We start from the raw sequence: 13,907 nt of genomic DNA, 5'->3' as shown, positions 1-13,907 counted from the left end.
AACAGTATTGTATTCAATGATCTGTAATATCATTTGTGTAACGGAATTTATCATGTAAGTGATATCATTGAATAAAACTTGATTCGATTTCAATTGCCTCAGGGAAAATGGACGTCACCTTCCTGACAAAATTTTCTCTACGAAAAGTAAATGGCATATACTCAGAACTATTTTAATCAAGTAGAATAAATAGTATCTTGAAAGATTAATATTGTTTTTTCATTTCTAAAATGTAAATGTTTCTCGTGATCACCCTGTATTATGTCCATTCTATATAGTGAGGTCCACGTTGTAATGGCAGTTGCCGATTATCTGCCTTCCCACTACGAAAAGTAAATGGCATATAACAATAATAATAAATGCATTTATTTACTTTAAAAAATACAATCAAGCAATTAAAACATAAAAAGTACAATATATCCACAATACAATAGGCTTATGAAAAAACATGGAATTCAATTCTATTGGAAATTAACCTACTCAACTATGGGAAACCATGTACTAGAGGTGTTAGTAGTAATAGATTCTGGGTTGAGATGCAAACTGCAAATACGTTGGGTAAGTGAGCTTACATATTGTTTGAGATTATGTTTTCTATTTGATGTCTTCCAGTTGAAATAATCCAGTTCTTAGCGGCAGTTCTCAATCTTCTTGGGTTTTCTATTGAATGATTTGTGATATACTCACAACTATTTTTAATTGAATAATATTGTACATTTTTTCAATTTTACCCACATTGAATAAATAGTATCTCGAAAAAATAATATTGATTTTTTTAATTCAAAAATGTAAATGTTTCACGTGACCACTCTGTACAAATGAGTATAGGTTGATAGATATAAAAACAATCTCACCATGCGTTTCTTTTTTGAAAGAACAGCCTGCACGTTGTGTATCATCATAATCATCATCACTATCATCGTTGAATAGAGACGATACAGAGCTGCATCCTGGCACTGGGATTTGGCTTTTATCGAACTTCTGCTCAACAGCAATTATTGCCACCGTCTGCAATATTTACAACAGTTAAATACGATAAGTGATACCTTAGAAACAAGAAATAATAAGATAATACTGTTGGTGAATTTGGTGATTCTGAATATTATTAAAAATTAGCACATTTGCTCAAGCCTCAATTCCTGAGCACCTTATAATGCCGCATGTAGACAAAACAAAGTATTTGCCTGTTTATTTTAAATCAAACAGTAGCCCAGTGCAGGAGATCCTCAGGCTCCACTCATGTGATGACTATCAGTCCACTACATGTGATTGTGGGGTATTGCAGCGAGTGAGCTCCATCCAAAGTACAGGTACCTTAACGTTCTGATTGATCATAAATTAAGCTGGGCTCCACAGACAGTTTCACCGAAGCAGCGAGTGCGAAAAATGATATATGCCTTCAGACAGCTAAGAGAGGTCATCCCTCTACATCAACTGCGGGTGGCGTACTACGCATATATCCAGTCAGTTCTTATGTATGGTATCATCGCTTGGGTTGGAGCCTCCTTGTTTGCTTTGGAGCCGGTGGCGGTGGCACAGCGAGCAATCATCAAGACATGTCTCAGGCGAGACTATCGCTACCCATATAATCTTGCTTACCAAGAGTTTCAAGTTTTTAATATTAGACAACTTTACATACGAGTTTTAATGAATTACATATACTACAACAAGCACTCCATTTTTAATAATTTAGTTCATACTCATAATACAAGAAATCTAATTAACTTTGGTATTGCCCATCCCCGACTCCTACATAACTGCTTGAAAAATAATAGTAAATACATTTGTCATACATTGTATGGAAACGTTCCCAATCATTTAAAACAGTCGGAAAATTACAGTATTAACACCTACAAGCAACATTTCAGTAGATGGTTATTAGAAATTGGCAGGGATGCTGCAGAGCAAATGATTCAATCCGCCTACACATTCAGAGCTTGAACTCATAGCGAATTCGCCATTTCTAGTGAGTACTATACCCATTAAGCTACTATTCATATAATATGTCTGTATATACTTATATCTAGTATGAATTTTTTATGTACAATTTATATTATTTGATTTGTTGAAGAATGTTTATAAATTAAATTATAATAGTTCAAATTATTAACATATAACATATTAAATTGTAATATAGAGTAAAAAATACAGTAGTCGGAAAAGAAAAGACAGGCTACTGCCCAAAACTTCTTCAATTTCCTAATTTTGTCTTAAATTGTCCAAATATTATAGGTTATTTTCATCTGTAATATAATATTAGTTCATCAGTGGGGACCAAGGGTCAGTGGGGATCAAGACGTTTTAGGCAACAATCCTTATTGCATCCAGTGAAATATGGATACTATAGTGAGGTGGTCCACTTTATAATGTCAGTGGAAAAGATAGGACAACAACGTTGCAGATTCTCTGCCAATCAAGCCTATTATTCTAATTAAAAACAGATCTAGCCTATATGTCGAGAATATTCAATCAATCAATAATTTTATTCAAATCAACACAATATACATAACGAAATCAAAACACAAAAGATGACAATCAAAAATAAATTTTTAATACAGGCTTCATGGTGGGGTGGCACGAAAAGAAATAAAGGATGAAAAATACCCAGCCAACTATGGTTTCCCATGTAATAGGCAGGTAGAGGGTATAAAAGTAAGGAAAGAAGGGTGAAGAGGAGAATAAAAGGGAAGTATTGGAGTAGAAAGTAGGAAAAAAGAGGAAAAATGTGCAAAAATTGTAAGCGAGTCCACTTTCAACAAATGTATCTAAAAGAATTGGCCTTGCAAACAGTAGTTTGAGCAGAAATCTCGAGATTCATACGTTGATATGGAAGAAAAGTTACTGTATGTTCAGATTTTTATTTCTAGTTTAGTTTTTCTACTAATCTTAGAGGAAGTGGTCCGGAATAAGGTTTATTATTTTAGTGCTTATTTAGATCAACTGTTTCCTTAAACATTCAATATTGGTATGATATGTGATAGGCCTATATCTATTTGCAATGGGCATTAAATTATAATTATTAACAATTGAATTTAAAGTGCGAGGAAAAAGGGATTTATATTTTATCAGTATCCAATTACGGTTTTTATAGATAATTTTATGTTAAGTTATGATAATTTGTGTCAAGTTAGAGTTCGCACAGGAGAAGTCTATGTGCAGGAGTATGAGAGGTATGCGCAGCCAGTCTCGCAGAAGGAATGTATGTATGAATGGGGTACCTGAAAGGTACGTGAATGAATGTGAGTGTGTATTTGGGCATCACCCCTGGGCGAGGATCTACGGATGACTTCCTTGTTGGTCAATTATATGTTACATGAAATCTATTGTGTTCTCTTGACTGTTGTGTTGAAAGATGAAGGATATTAGTAACATATCAGATTACATTTTGACGTGTCATACAGTCCTTCGTCATAGAGCCCTTCGTGTGACGTCAGCACAGGTAGGGCTCCTACACCAATAAAAATTCGTTGATTTCAGCTGATCTATATCAGCTAGTGTTTTTATTGTGCTGACGTCACACGAATGCACTACGGCTTTGTTTACGGAGGTAGTGATCATATACTGCGGAAGCATTGCTTCCTTGATGCAGTTTTATATGACTAACAAGTTAAGTAAAATAGATGGAGGGCAACGTTGTCAGGCTTGAGGAGAAGTGCGTCCGCGTCTTCTCGCGCTGTGGAGGGGTCGCCAGACGTAATTGGGGCTTAAGAGGGGATGCACTTTGTGTTGTCTGCAGGGGTGGACCAACAACAAATGAATGATGTTTCCCCTTTTTGTCAAGAAGGAGGAGGAGAAGAAAGAGACAGAAGAAGAAGGGTGTGATTAGGTTAGGTGTGGCGATGTGGTATGGGCCAATGGTATGAATAATTATGTTATATGTTGACTGAATGGTCTGTAGAGGGAATGTTTGAAGTGTGTGACCAGTGTGCAAGTAGTTTTTAAGATTCTGTGAGAGACTGGGCCGTATGCGTGAGGACTTTGTCCGTTTTGCATACTTGCTCAGGTCGCTTTGTCTTCTGACAGTGGATTTTTTGAACCGTATGATGTATATCTGGTACACGAAGTTTTAGGTGAGGTTTACCGACCGGAGGGTATACACAACATGTAGGTTATACAGGTATTCCTCGGTAGTGGCCTACCGAGGGAAAAGTTATACGAGGCAAAAATTATTATTGCATTATTATTTACGTTCGGATTAACCAGAAAAACAATCTTGTAAAGGAGGAATTGTTTAAAATCTGATAATGTAGACTACCTACTTTGAATTAGAGCAATATTAATTAGGTTGTATTATACTTATTTACAAAGAAAAATAACGTTGTTGATGATCTTACTTTGTTATCCATTTCTAGTAACGGTGAACAAAAGATGAACTTTTTAAAAATGCATTAAAACCAGAAATAAAATAGAACACAAAAGAATCTAAGCTAACCCCAAGCCCAAAGCACAGAATATACAGAATGGAAACTTGTAATCAATCGCCTATCTAACCAATGCTTTTTACATGACGCCAATACTAAACACGTCACGTGACCTTGGGAAGTTCCAATCCTGGTCTTCTGATTGGCTCGTAGCAGTGAACCAGATCAATTGATCCGGATCATTAGAGTGATCCGAACCTACCATCAATACTATTACAATGCGGCGCTTCCTAACAAGATGGCGGATTTTAGCGTCAGGGTACTAGCCAAGTTTCCGTACTGTATGTATACTGTGCCCAAAGTGGCAAGGGGTGTATACCAACTGGGAACTGGCCAACTTTTCGTTTTCTATTATTTCTAATTTCTTCAAGTTGAAGGGGATCCATGTCAAACACAGCTTTGCAATGAACATGCGCAGTTAACGCTCTCTCTGATATCGGTTACTAAGCATTACTCACACTAACACGACTCTATAGTGCGGTCCACGTTATAATGTCAGTATTTGATTAACATTGGTCTTGTTATCCTTGTCTGTCATTCGACAAAGCTGATAGCGCTATACTTCTCTAGCTCCACAACGCTACCAGATCGTTTTTCAACAGTGTAGAAATATAATCTGGCAAGGCAGAAATTCAGCAATGCCGTTCTCGTATCCTTTTCCACTGCCATTATAACGTGGACCTCACTTACAATATATGATTCCAGTTAAGAGTACCTGTATTTAAAACCTTTCAACATGACTTATTTCAAATTGTTTATAGACTTGTGCAACATTCATCATGTTCAATTTGACGTGGAACCCGAATTGACAAAATAATGCACGTTGCCGCACCAAGGCATTCGAGGAGTGAGGCTGCCTCAGCACAACTCTTCACGTTCGCACCCGTCGGTACTGGGCTTTATTCTCCATCGAGACTACAAAGTGGAAATTTTTTCCTTCTCTGTCACTCTGTTTTGAAACATTTTCTCATTCACTCATCTCTCTCACTCGTCTCGTCTCGTCTCGTCTCGTCAGTCCTAATGAAAATGGCGGACGGCGTCGATTTGGATTTGTACGCCGACGATTTAGAACAGGATTTTGCTCAAGTAATTTATTATTTCTTATTTCAGTTAATAGTTATCTATAAAATTAGTATTTAAAATTATGTATTTCAATTTTGAAGCATAAATTCAACGTACTTTACTTCTAATAACTACAATCACATCTATGTTGCATGGCGTCATAGTCGTACGGTAGATTTTAATTTTAAATAAAACCATTTTATTATCTCCGTTGAATCATTACTAATTCCAATAACTACACAACTACATCTAATCTAAATGTATATTTATTGAGTTGGCTTTCAAAACAATTAAATCGTGTTTGCTAAATTGCTAACGGTACTGTACTAAATCAATTTGGTTTCATAACAATTAACAATTCGTCTTTCCATTGATTGTAAATTTGTAATACATAAACTTAATTTATCACGTATAGAAAACAGTATAATTTAAAAACTTCCTACTATATTGCCTATATATTGCTATAAATCAATAATTGGGCAATCTAGGACTATTCAGTAGATATTTGCCAGGATAACCTAAACAGCCCCTGAAATTATGACGCATTCATGTGCTGTTTTATAAACCTTAATTATAAATTTTGAAGGGATTAATTACAACTTTTGAAGGGATTTGTTAAATAATAGCCCTATTTCTAAATACTAACTAATCAAATCTATTTTTAAACTCATCCCTACGGCCCACCTAACCTTCTTTTTATTAATTTTTCAAATGCATCAGTAGATAAGCTAATGGATAGATATGTTAGGTGACGGATAGTGCAATTGTTGCAATACTTTCAATTTTGGGCTATCTTTGATGTATAGTATTTTTTCATTTTTCTTCATTACAAATAACTAAAAGTTAATTAAAAAGTCTAAAGTTTTTTTGTTACTTTAAACGCTCTTTCATCCCTATTTCAAGTTAGTTTAGTTTTGAAACTTCGAATTTATAATTGTTCCTTCTAACGTACTAACTTCCAGGAGGACTTCGGCGGAGATGGAGTCGATTTGTACGATGACGTCATTGCAGCCGCCCCCGGGAGCGGCGTCAACAACACCTCGGGAAGTGGTCCGTCTGGAGGCAGCAGTGGACCGCCCACTGGTGCCACCGACAACGGAACTGGCCCGGGTCCCGAAAACATGAACAACTTGCAAAAGTCTGAAGGCGGTCGTCGTCATCAGCTGTACATTGGCAATCTTACTTGGGTAAGCCTGCGCAGGTTTGAATCATCAGTAAAGAGGCGTTTATATTTGTCAAGAAAAATTAATATTCACTATAATGTATTTATTTACTCAGTCGGTCATGCACAATTATTATTATCACACTTATTTGAGAAGGCACAATATGTTTATGCCCAAAACTGTACCTTCTCAAATTTATAATGCAGTCCAAATTATAATGTAGGCTAAGCTACTATCACTTATTAAAATAACGATTCACACTCAAAAAACAAACAATAATGAGAATAAAAATCATCACCAGGTACTTAAAAAAATACAACTTGCTTGCTCGTCTATGGGAGTCTATCCTCCTAATACTTAATTCAACATTGCATTGAATATATATTATGGGTGTCGTTAATGGTAGTTTTAAAATAATAAATCATAGTCTAGTTGTTTTTATTTGATGAATGATTGCAGTGGACCACAGATCAGGACATAACGGATACGGTGGCATCAATTGGTGTGACTGACTTCAATGAGGTGAAGTTCTTTGAGAACAGAGCCAACGGCCAATCGAAGGGCTTCTGTGCCATCACCCTGGGCTCGCTAGACTCGATTCGTGTTTGCATGGATCGACTGCCCAAGAAAGAGCTGCACGGACAGAGTTTGGTTGTCACCTACCCGACCAAACATGCGCTCAGTCATGTGAGTACTCTATTTATCTCTTATTTCGTTGCTAGGATGGAGTTTGGTTGTTATCACCTTAGACCAGTTATAGAATAGACACGCTGGGAAGTCTAGCCTCTGAAGCCAACATCTACTGCCATATCACCAAATCGTGACGTCGGATAGAAAACTTTCAGATTGTGTCTATTTCAAAAGGATGTAAATTATTATTAATTAAAATGGTAAACTCCCGCTACGCTCCCGCTGAAATAGACACAATCTGCTATGGAAAACAATGTAAACAAACTCTACAGAAAAGTTTTCTATCTGATGCTGACGTCACGATTTGGAGATATGGCAGTAGATGTTGACTTCATCGACGTTCAGTATGAATATACAATGGGCCGTGTCTATTCTATAAGTGGTCCAAGGTTATCATCCACCCAACCAAACTTGCGCTCAGTCATGTGAGTACTCTAGTTATCTCTTATTTCGTTGCTAGGATGGAGTTTGTAGCTTCACCTACCCAACCAAACATGCACTCAGTCATGTGAGTACTCTAGTTTGTATAAAATAAGTTGAGCATTGGACATCCATCCGAAGAAATTGCAGCGTTTCCAAATTGTGTAAATTTGCAACTTTCTCAAATTTATAATTTAACCACAAAATTGTATGTAGAATAACATCCCCGATATTTCCAGTGATGCTGAACAATTTTAAGGCTTGAGGATTGAGAAAATATGGCAACGCAAAATTATGTTGTCTTTTGAATATCACTAGAAATGTAAATAATTAACTAAATATTTAATCCCAGTTATGAAGAATATAAATGACAAATGAAATATATCTTATTTCAAACATGAATGAACAGTTGATATTACATCAGATATAGGCTACTGGTATCAGCTGTCTTCTATAGAAGGCACTGACAAGGCAGAGAATCGGTAACGTGTTATATTTTTTCCCACTTCCATTAGGCTATAACGTGAATCGCAATCAGGCTATAACAATCAACTATTCACTCTGTACAATTGATGGGAACAAAACTTCTTTAAAAAAAAGCAATTCTCATTTGTTCGAATGGTAAGACCTCACTATCCTCTCATCTGTATGAGCTAAGGATCTAGAACAAATGAGATAATTATTTATTATTTTTATTTATTTCAGTTTGAGGCGCAATCGAAAACCCGCCGTACCCCTCCGGCCCCCAACCAACAGGACGGACGCATGGTTGGGGGAGTAGGCCCACACAACAACCACGGCGGCCCTCCTCCGCATCCACCGGGCATGATGGGCGGCATGGGCCCGCCCCCTGGCGGCCCCATGCCCCCAGGACCCCCGCGCGGTGGCGACCCCATGATGATGCGTCGTATGCCGCATCCAGGGGGTCCCCCCGGCCATCCTGGTGGTCCGCCACAATTCAGAGGGGGGCCACCGCCTCCAAGAGGTGGTCCTCCGCCTCCACAAGGCCCCCCTCAGGGGCCGCCACGCATGCCTATGCCGATGGGAGGCGGTGGTGGAGGTCCGCCCCCACCCCATCACAACTATCAGCAGCATAACAACTGGAACGGACCCCCCCGGCAGCCCGGTAAGTCTTCAAAATTAGACGATTTTTCCATTGAATTCATAGAACATAGAGAAAATATATTTTAGTACTTATTTGAATTCATACATCTTACGTTGCCATGTCTGATAAGACCTATGGCAAACACTAAAACAGGGTGAGCAAGAAAATACCATCTTAAAGGTAAAATAAGTTTTAATTCAAAAAATGTTTTTTTTGTTTTTATTGGCAGGAATAAAAAATACAACATCTTAGAAATACATAATAAAAGCAATATAAATTTTACAACATGGGAAAATACTATTACAAAATGAAATGAAATGTCAATTGAGTATTTGCATCTCGAGGTACTAGACCTTTTTGAGATGGTGTTATAAAAATTGATTACAAAACTAGTGCTAAAAAGTAGTTACTGAGGCCTACAGTCGCATATATGTGACAAACAGTATCGATGATTTATCAGTTTTAGCTTTGAAGTATATTGTACAATATTATGATATACAAGTTTATAAGGCTACATGAGAATTCTAAAAAAGGTATCTATATTCTCACATTCCATTACAAATCTCTTGACATCTCTCAAAAACCTTGATCGTATGCTATTATATTATTATATCGTATTAAATTAATATATTATGAATTAGGAGGGTGGTGCCGGTATACAATAAATTAGAGTGAATCTTATGAAGTGATGGAAGAAGATAAAGAACAGAAGACAAAAGGTGAAAAAGAAGAAAGAAAGAGGGAAATGAACATAGTTTAATAGATTTGTGTTATATTGATAGTAAGGTAATAAACTCAATTATTATCAAAAATAATGAAATAGGTGCAACGGGAAAAAACTTGAAGGGTTTGAAGAGTAAATTTAGGATAAGAATATGTCTCATGGTATAGTATTAAATATGAATAGAATTTTATGGTCATTGAATTTTTAAAACATTTTAGCATAGAGGTATAATATAAGAAAATGGCTCATGTTATAGAGTGCTTATGCTCCAAATTTTACTATTTATTAGGTTACGTTAGCAAAAAAATACAACGATCGGAAAAGAAAAAGCAGGCTATTGCCCAAACCTTCTTCAATTTCTTTATTTAGTTTCAAATTGTCCAAATATTATACATAGGTTATGTTTACAAGACAAGTCAAGCTGATAGTAGTTTTTTTTTGTGGAGCTTTGTGGCGCTGGTAGTCATACTTGCAGTGACTATGAATACATTTAAAATCTCTGTACTAAAAATGTGCCGCTCATACACTCTCATCCGGCCATGACAGTAACAATCGACAGTAAACGACAATAGTCGACAGTAATCGACAATGGTCGTTGGTTGACAGTAAATTACCAAAATATTCTACCTCAATCATGAAAATGTATTATTGATGATCGTTTTATTCTATTGACGAATAAAATGTAATTTATCATTATTAACAAGAATCTACCATTAATATTATCCAGATATATTCGAGCTCAAAATTTAAGTGATTTTATTCTATATTTTGTGAATATTTGAAGTTTGGTTTTTGTTTTAACGGAAGTTTCATTATCAAACTATCTAAATTTGAAATTCTTTGTTTTATTCTGATTCATAGTTTCAGATTGAAGATTTGGTGTTGAAATTGAAGTGAACATAACCTACATAATATTTGGATGATTTGTGACAAAATCAGGAAATTGAAGAAGTTTTGGGCAATAGCCTGTTTTTTCTTTTCCGACTATTGTATTGTTCGCTCTATCTAATAAATAAATAAATAAATAAATATACTGGGATGACTTGAATCATACTTACTCTTACTAGAAGGTGATGAAAATATGACTTGGCAACCCTTTAGTCCTATTATTTCCACTGACTTTAGGTAAATCTCTCTATATATTATTTATAAAATAACATAATATTACCCTTTTTTGAAAAGTTTTTAATATACAATAAATTGAAAACACATAGATAGACATCTCACTATAGATGTTTTTTTTTACTTCTATAACATTATTTATTCATCAAAACATTTGATGACTTCTCATATACAGTACCTAATTAACAATTTTCGTATACATCTGATTCGTAGCTTGTGACTAATAGCATAGAGAAACAATAGCATAATTAGATGTCCCATGGTATTGGGCGTTTATGTCGTAACTTTTTCTGTTATCTCAAGCCGATAGTCCACGTAGTTCTTTCCCATAAAGCTATGTGACGATGGCAGTCTCTCATATTGTGCCGTTCATACAATCTCACCCGGCCAAAACAGTAAAACTCTACAATAATCGACAGTAATCGGCTTGAGATAACAGTAAAAGTTGCGTCATAAACGCCCATGGGATATCTATTTACGCTATTGTTTCTCTATGCTAATAGTAGATGAAAGTGACTACTGGATTATAAAATACAATTTGAAAAGGTTTAGAAGGCTACCAGAAAGCCAAATCAATATTTTATGTTTTTGTTTGGAAAATTAATATTAGTTTTGTTACCACCTTGTTTGCAGTAGGCTTACTGGATTGATAGATGTGTCAAGTTTGAATTCCTCTTGATATTTTCCATAAACATATTGTGCATGGTAATTTATATAGCATGATTGTGAAAAATTCACGGAATAATCCAAACTTATCCACTAAATTCACATTCATCAGTATATGTTTTCCAATGCTGTTCATTTTGATGTTGTAATATGTGTCGTAGAGCTTTGTTTTCTAAATTATCCCAACGTTTTGTGTTTTTTATTATCTAATTTTAGTCTGAATCAATTGAGTTGAGTATTGAGCCTTTAGGGTAACCGTCCACTGGAACCGTATTCAACCGATCTGTTCGGCCGTTGGATCGGACGAATCTGCCGGCCGTTAATTCGGCCGAATATGGTCGTCCATTGGAACCGTTTACGTCAGTATAGTTCAGTAGTTGGCTGGTTGCCAATGAATTAACTACTATTATAGCCACCAAAAATTTTCATAAACAATGATTATATTGAGATTTTGAAAATTTAATAAGCAAATATCCACTAAATTAGTTATTCATTACAATAATCTTACCTTCAGATCCTATTTGTTCAGCAATCTTTGTCCACAGATTCCTTTGAACATAACGACGATGATATCTTTTGTCTCGCATATCCCACAATGGAACATGCTCTTGAACCAAACTTATCAACTTTTCATTGTCCATAGTTACAACTTTATAAAACAGAACAACTTCAAAGAACAAAAACAAACAAGACTTTGAAACAATTTTAGGTTAGGAACACTTTGTTGTCTCAGCTCGACTAATTAGTTCGGCCGGATAGAGCCGGAAAATTCCATTCAATTCGGATCGAAAAATTGATCAGCCGGAGACGGCCGTATGAACCTGTTGCAATGGACGAGCATCTATTCCTTTCTTTGTTGGGGGATCGTTCGGTAGTTTTCTGCCGATGCTAGTTCGGACGAAAACAGTTCTAGTGGACTGCCCACCCTAGCCATCCAAGTATAGGCTTTGCTAGATAGTGTTTTAATGAAATGAAAACATTATTTATTTGGCGGAGTTAGAACCTCTTAGTCCTCTCCACCACTCAACCTTATTGCTTTTTTAAAAACATTTAATTTCCAAGTGATCAGAGCGACTTTTCTATTTTAAAATAGGCCTACCAATGGCCGCATTATTGCTCTATTAGTAATTTCAGTTATTTCTTTGTTTCTCTCTCTCTCTCTCTCTTTCTCTCTCTTCCTCAAGTAGCTATAGTGATGTCCACGTTATGGCAGTGTTTGATTGACAATGGTATTGCTATCCTTGTCTTATCATTTAACAAAGCGGATAGCGCTATCTCTTTCTCGCTTTGCTCTGTTGCCAGATTGTCTTTGAATAATGTAGAATTAATAATTAATTAACAAAATATTTCATGTTAATTATTAAAATTCATTATGAAATTATTGAAAAATATAAATAAAATTAATTAAAATTAATTGATTATCTTAAACGAGTATGAACAGTTAATATTACATCAATAAACGCGTATCAGCTACCAGCATTGACAAGACAGAGGATCGACAACGTTGTTCTCCTATCTCTCTCCACTGCCATTATAACGTGGACCTCACTATAGTATATTTTCAGCCCTTAAGCACATACATTCCATACATTCAAATCTTTTGCTTCATTTGAAGCTTCACAGAGACAACATCTGAAATTTAGATGAATAAATTACATTATTTCTGATTAATATTGAATGAAACGACTTGATATTGTCAAAAACACTGATTCATTAGAACAATTCAGATACTAGTTTTGGTTTGGTCACACTATCTTTCAGTTATAGATTCTAGTTTATTCATTTCGGACATGTAATTGGTCTCACATTTTTTTTAGTAATGATAATATAACCTGTCTTTTGGAAGTTTTTCAATTTATAAAAAATGACAGTAGAGCAGTTTTGGCTTAGCCTGTTTCTGTCGCCCTTTCATATAAATAGATTATGATTTATGATTGTATTGATAAATGAATAATATTAATCTAGATGTCTAATTTACTAGAGATATTGGATATCTTCCATAGTATCACAATAACTGGTAACGCCAATAATTGATTCGATGGAGACTCAAGCCTCAACTAATTCATTTCAGACTAAAATTAGTGTAGCTTTTTAATTTCGTTTGTGTGTGTGTGTTGCATATTCTTCTCGTGATATGATGGAATTTGATCATGACGGTTCGAAATCCTTCAATAATAACAAGTAGGTGAATTATTTTTCCTTTACACCTCTTATAAATATATGTTATTTGTTTGCCTTGCACAATGTAATTTTCAAAAGTATGTCATTTAAATTATGATTTTTTAAATTTACCAAGTGTAAATTTTATCAGTCATAATATTGCTGCTTCTAATTGATATTATTATTAGATTTCCTTCAAGTGCTTTATTTTTGTTGTCCACATTAGGTGAATTGTCTTTTGAATTTAGTTGAAATCTTTGCTTGCCATATAAAGGTGGGTACAGATATACGCGCCGCGAACATGAGCAATTCACTTTTAATCAGCTGATTATATCTGTATTTTTACAGAAACGGTAAGATACAGATATAAAAAG

At 35.3% G+C, this 13,907-nt stretch overlaps 2 protein-coding genes across 8 annotated transcripts in view; one reads left to right on the top strand and one right to left on the bottom strand.

Annotated features, from left to right (window-relative positions):
- The window catches only part of LOC111056228 (oocyte zinc finger protein XlCOF6), a 28,063-nt gene extending 23,291 nt beyond the window's left edge, over nucleotides 1-4,772 (bottom strand). For 2 of the 3 annotated variants that reach the window (XM_039428715.1, XM_039428706.1), the window contains exons 1-3: nucleotides 4,725-4,772; nucleotides 4,335-4,446; nucleotides 855-1,008 (exon numbers count right to left, since the gene is read on the bottom strand). In XM_039428715.1, coding sequence (XP_039284649.1) covers nucleotides 855-1,008; nucleotides 4,335-4,346 — 166 coding nt within the window. In that variant the 5' untranslated portion in view covers nucleotides 4,347-4,446; nucleotides 4,725-4,772. Of the gene's footprint in view, nucleotides 1-854; nucleotides 1,009-4,334; nucleotides 4,447-4,723 lie in introns of all 3 variants that reach the window. The other variant, XM_039428700.1, reaches the window with a different exon arrangement.
- A 587-nt stretch (nucleotides 4,773-5,359) lies between these two features.
- The window catches only part of LOC111056229 (cleavage and polyadenylation specificity factor subunit 6), a 51,989-nt gene continuing 43,441 nt past the window's right edge, over nucleotides 5,360-13,907 (top strand). For all 5 annotated transcript variants that reach the window (XM_039428691.1, XM_039428678.1, XM_039428692.1 and 2 more), the window contains exons 1-4: nucleotides 5,360-5,507; nucleotides 6,446-6,670; nucleotides 7,106-7,333; nucleotides 8,462-8,882. In XM_039428691.1, coding sequence (XP_039284625.1) covers nucleotides 5,442-5,507; nucleotides 6,446-6,670; nucleotides 7,106-7,333; nucleotides 8,462-8,882 — 940 coding nt within the window. In that variant the 5' untranslated portion in view covers nucleotides 5,360-5,441. The remainder of the gene's footprint in view (nucleotides 5,508-6,445; nucleotides 6,671-7,105; nucleotides 7,334-8,461; nucleotides 8,883-13,907) is intronic.

The sequence above is a fragment of the Nilaparvata lugens genome, chromosome 1 (genome assembly GCF_014356525.2).
Source record: "Nilaparvata lugens isolate BPH chromosome 1, ASM1435652v1, whole genome shotgun sequence".
NCBI classification, from domain to species: domain Eukaryota; kingdom Metazoa; phylum Arthropoda; class Insecta; order Hemiptera; family Delphacidae; genus Nilaparvata; species Nilaparvata lugens.
The sequence above is the reverse complement of the archived record's forward strand: the minus strand, read 5'-3'. Positions and strand labels throughout refer to the sequence as shown.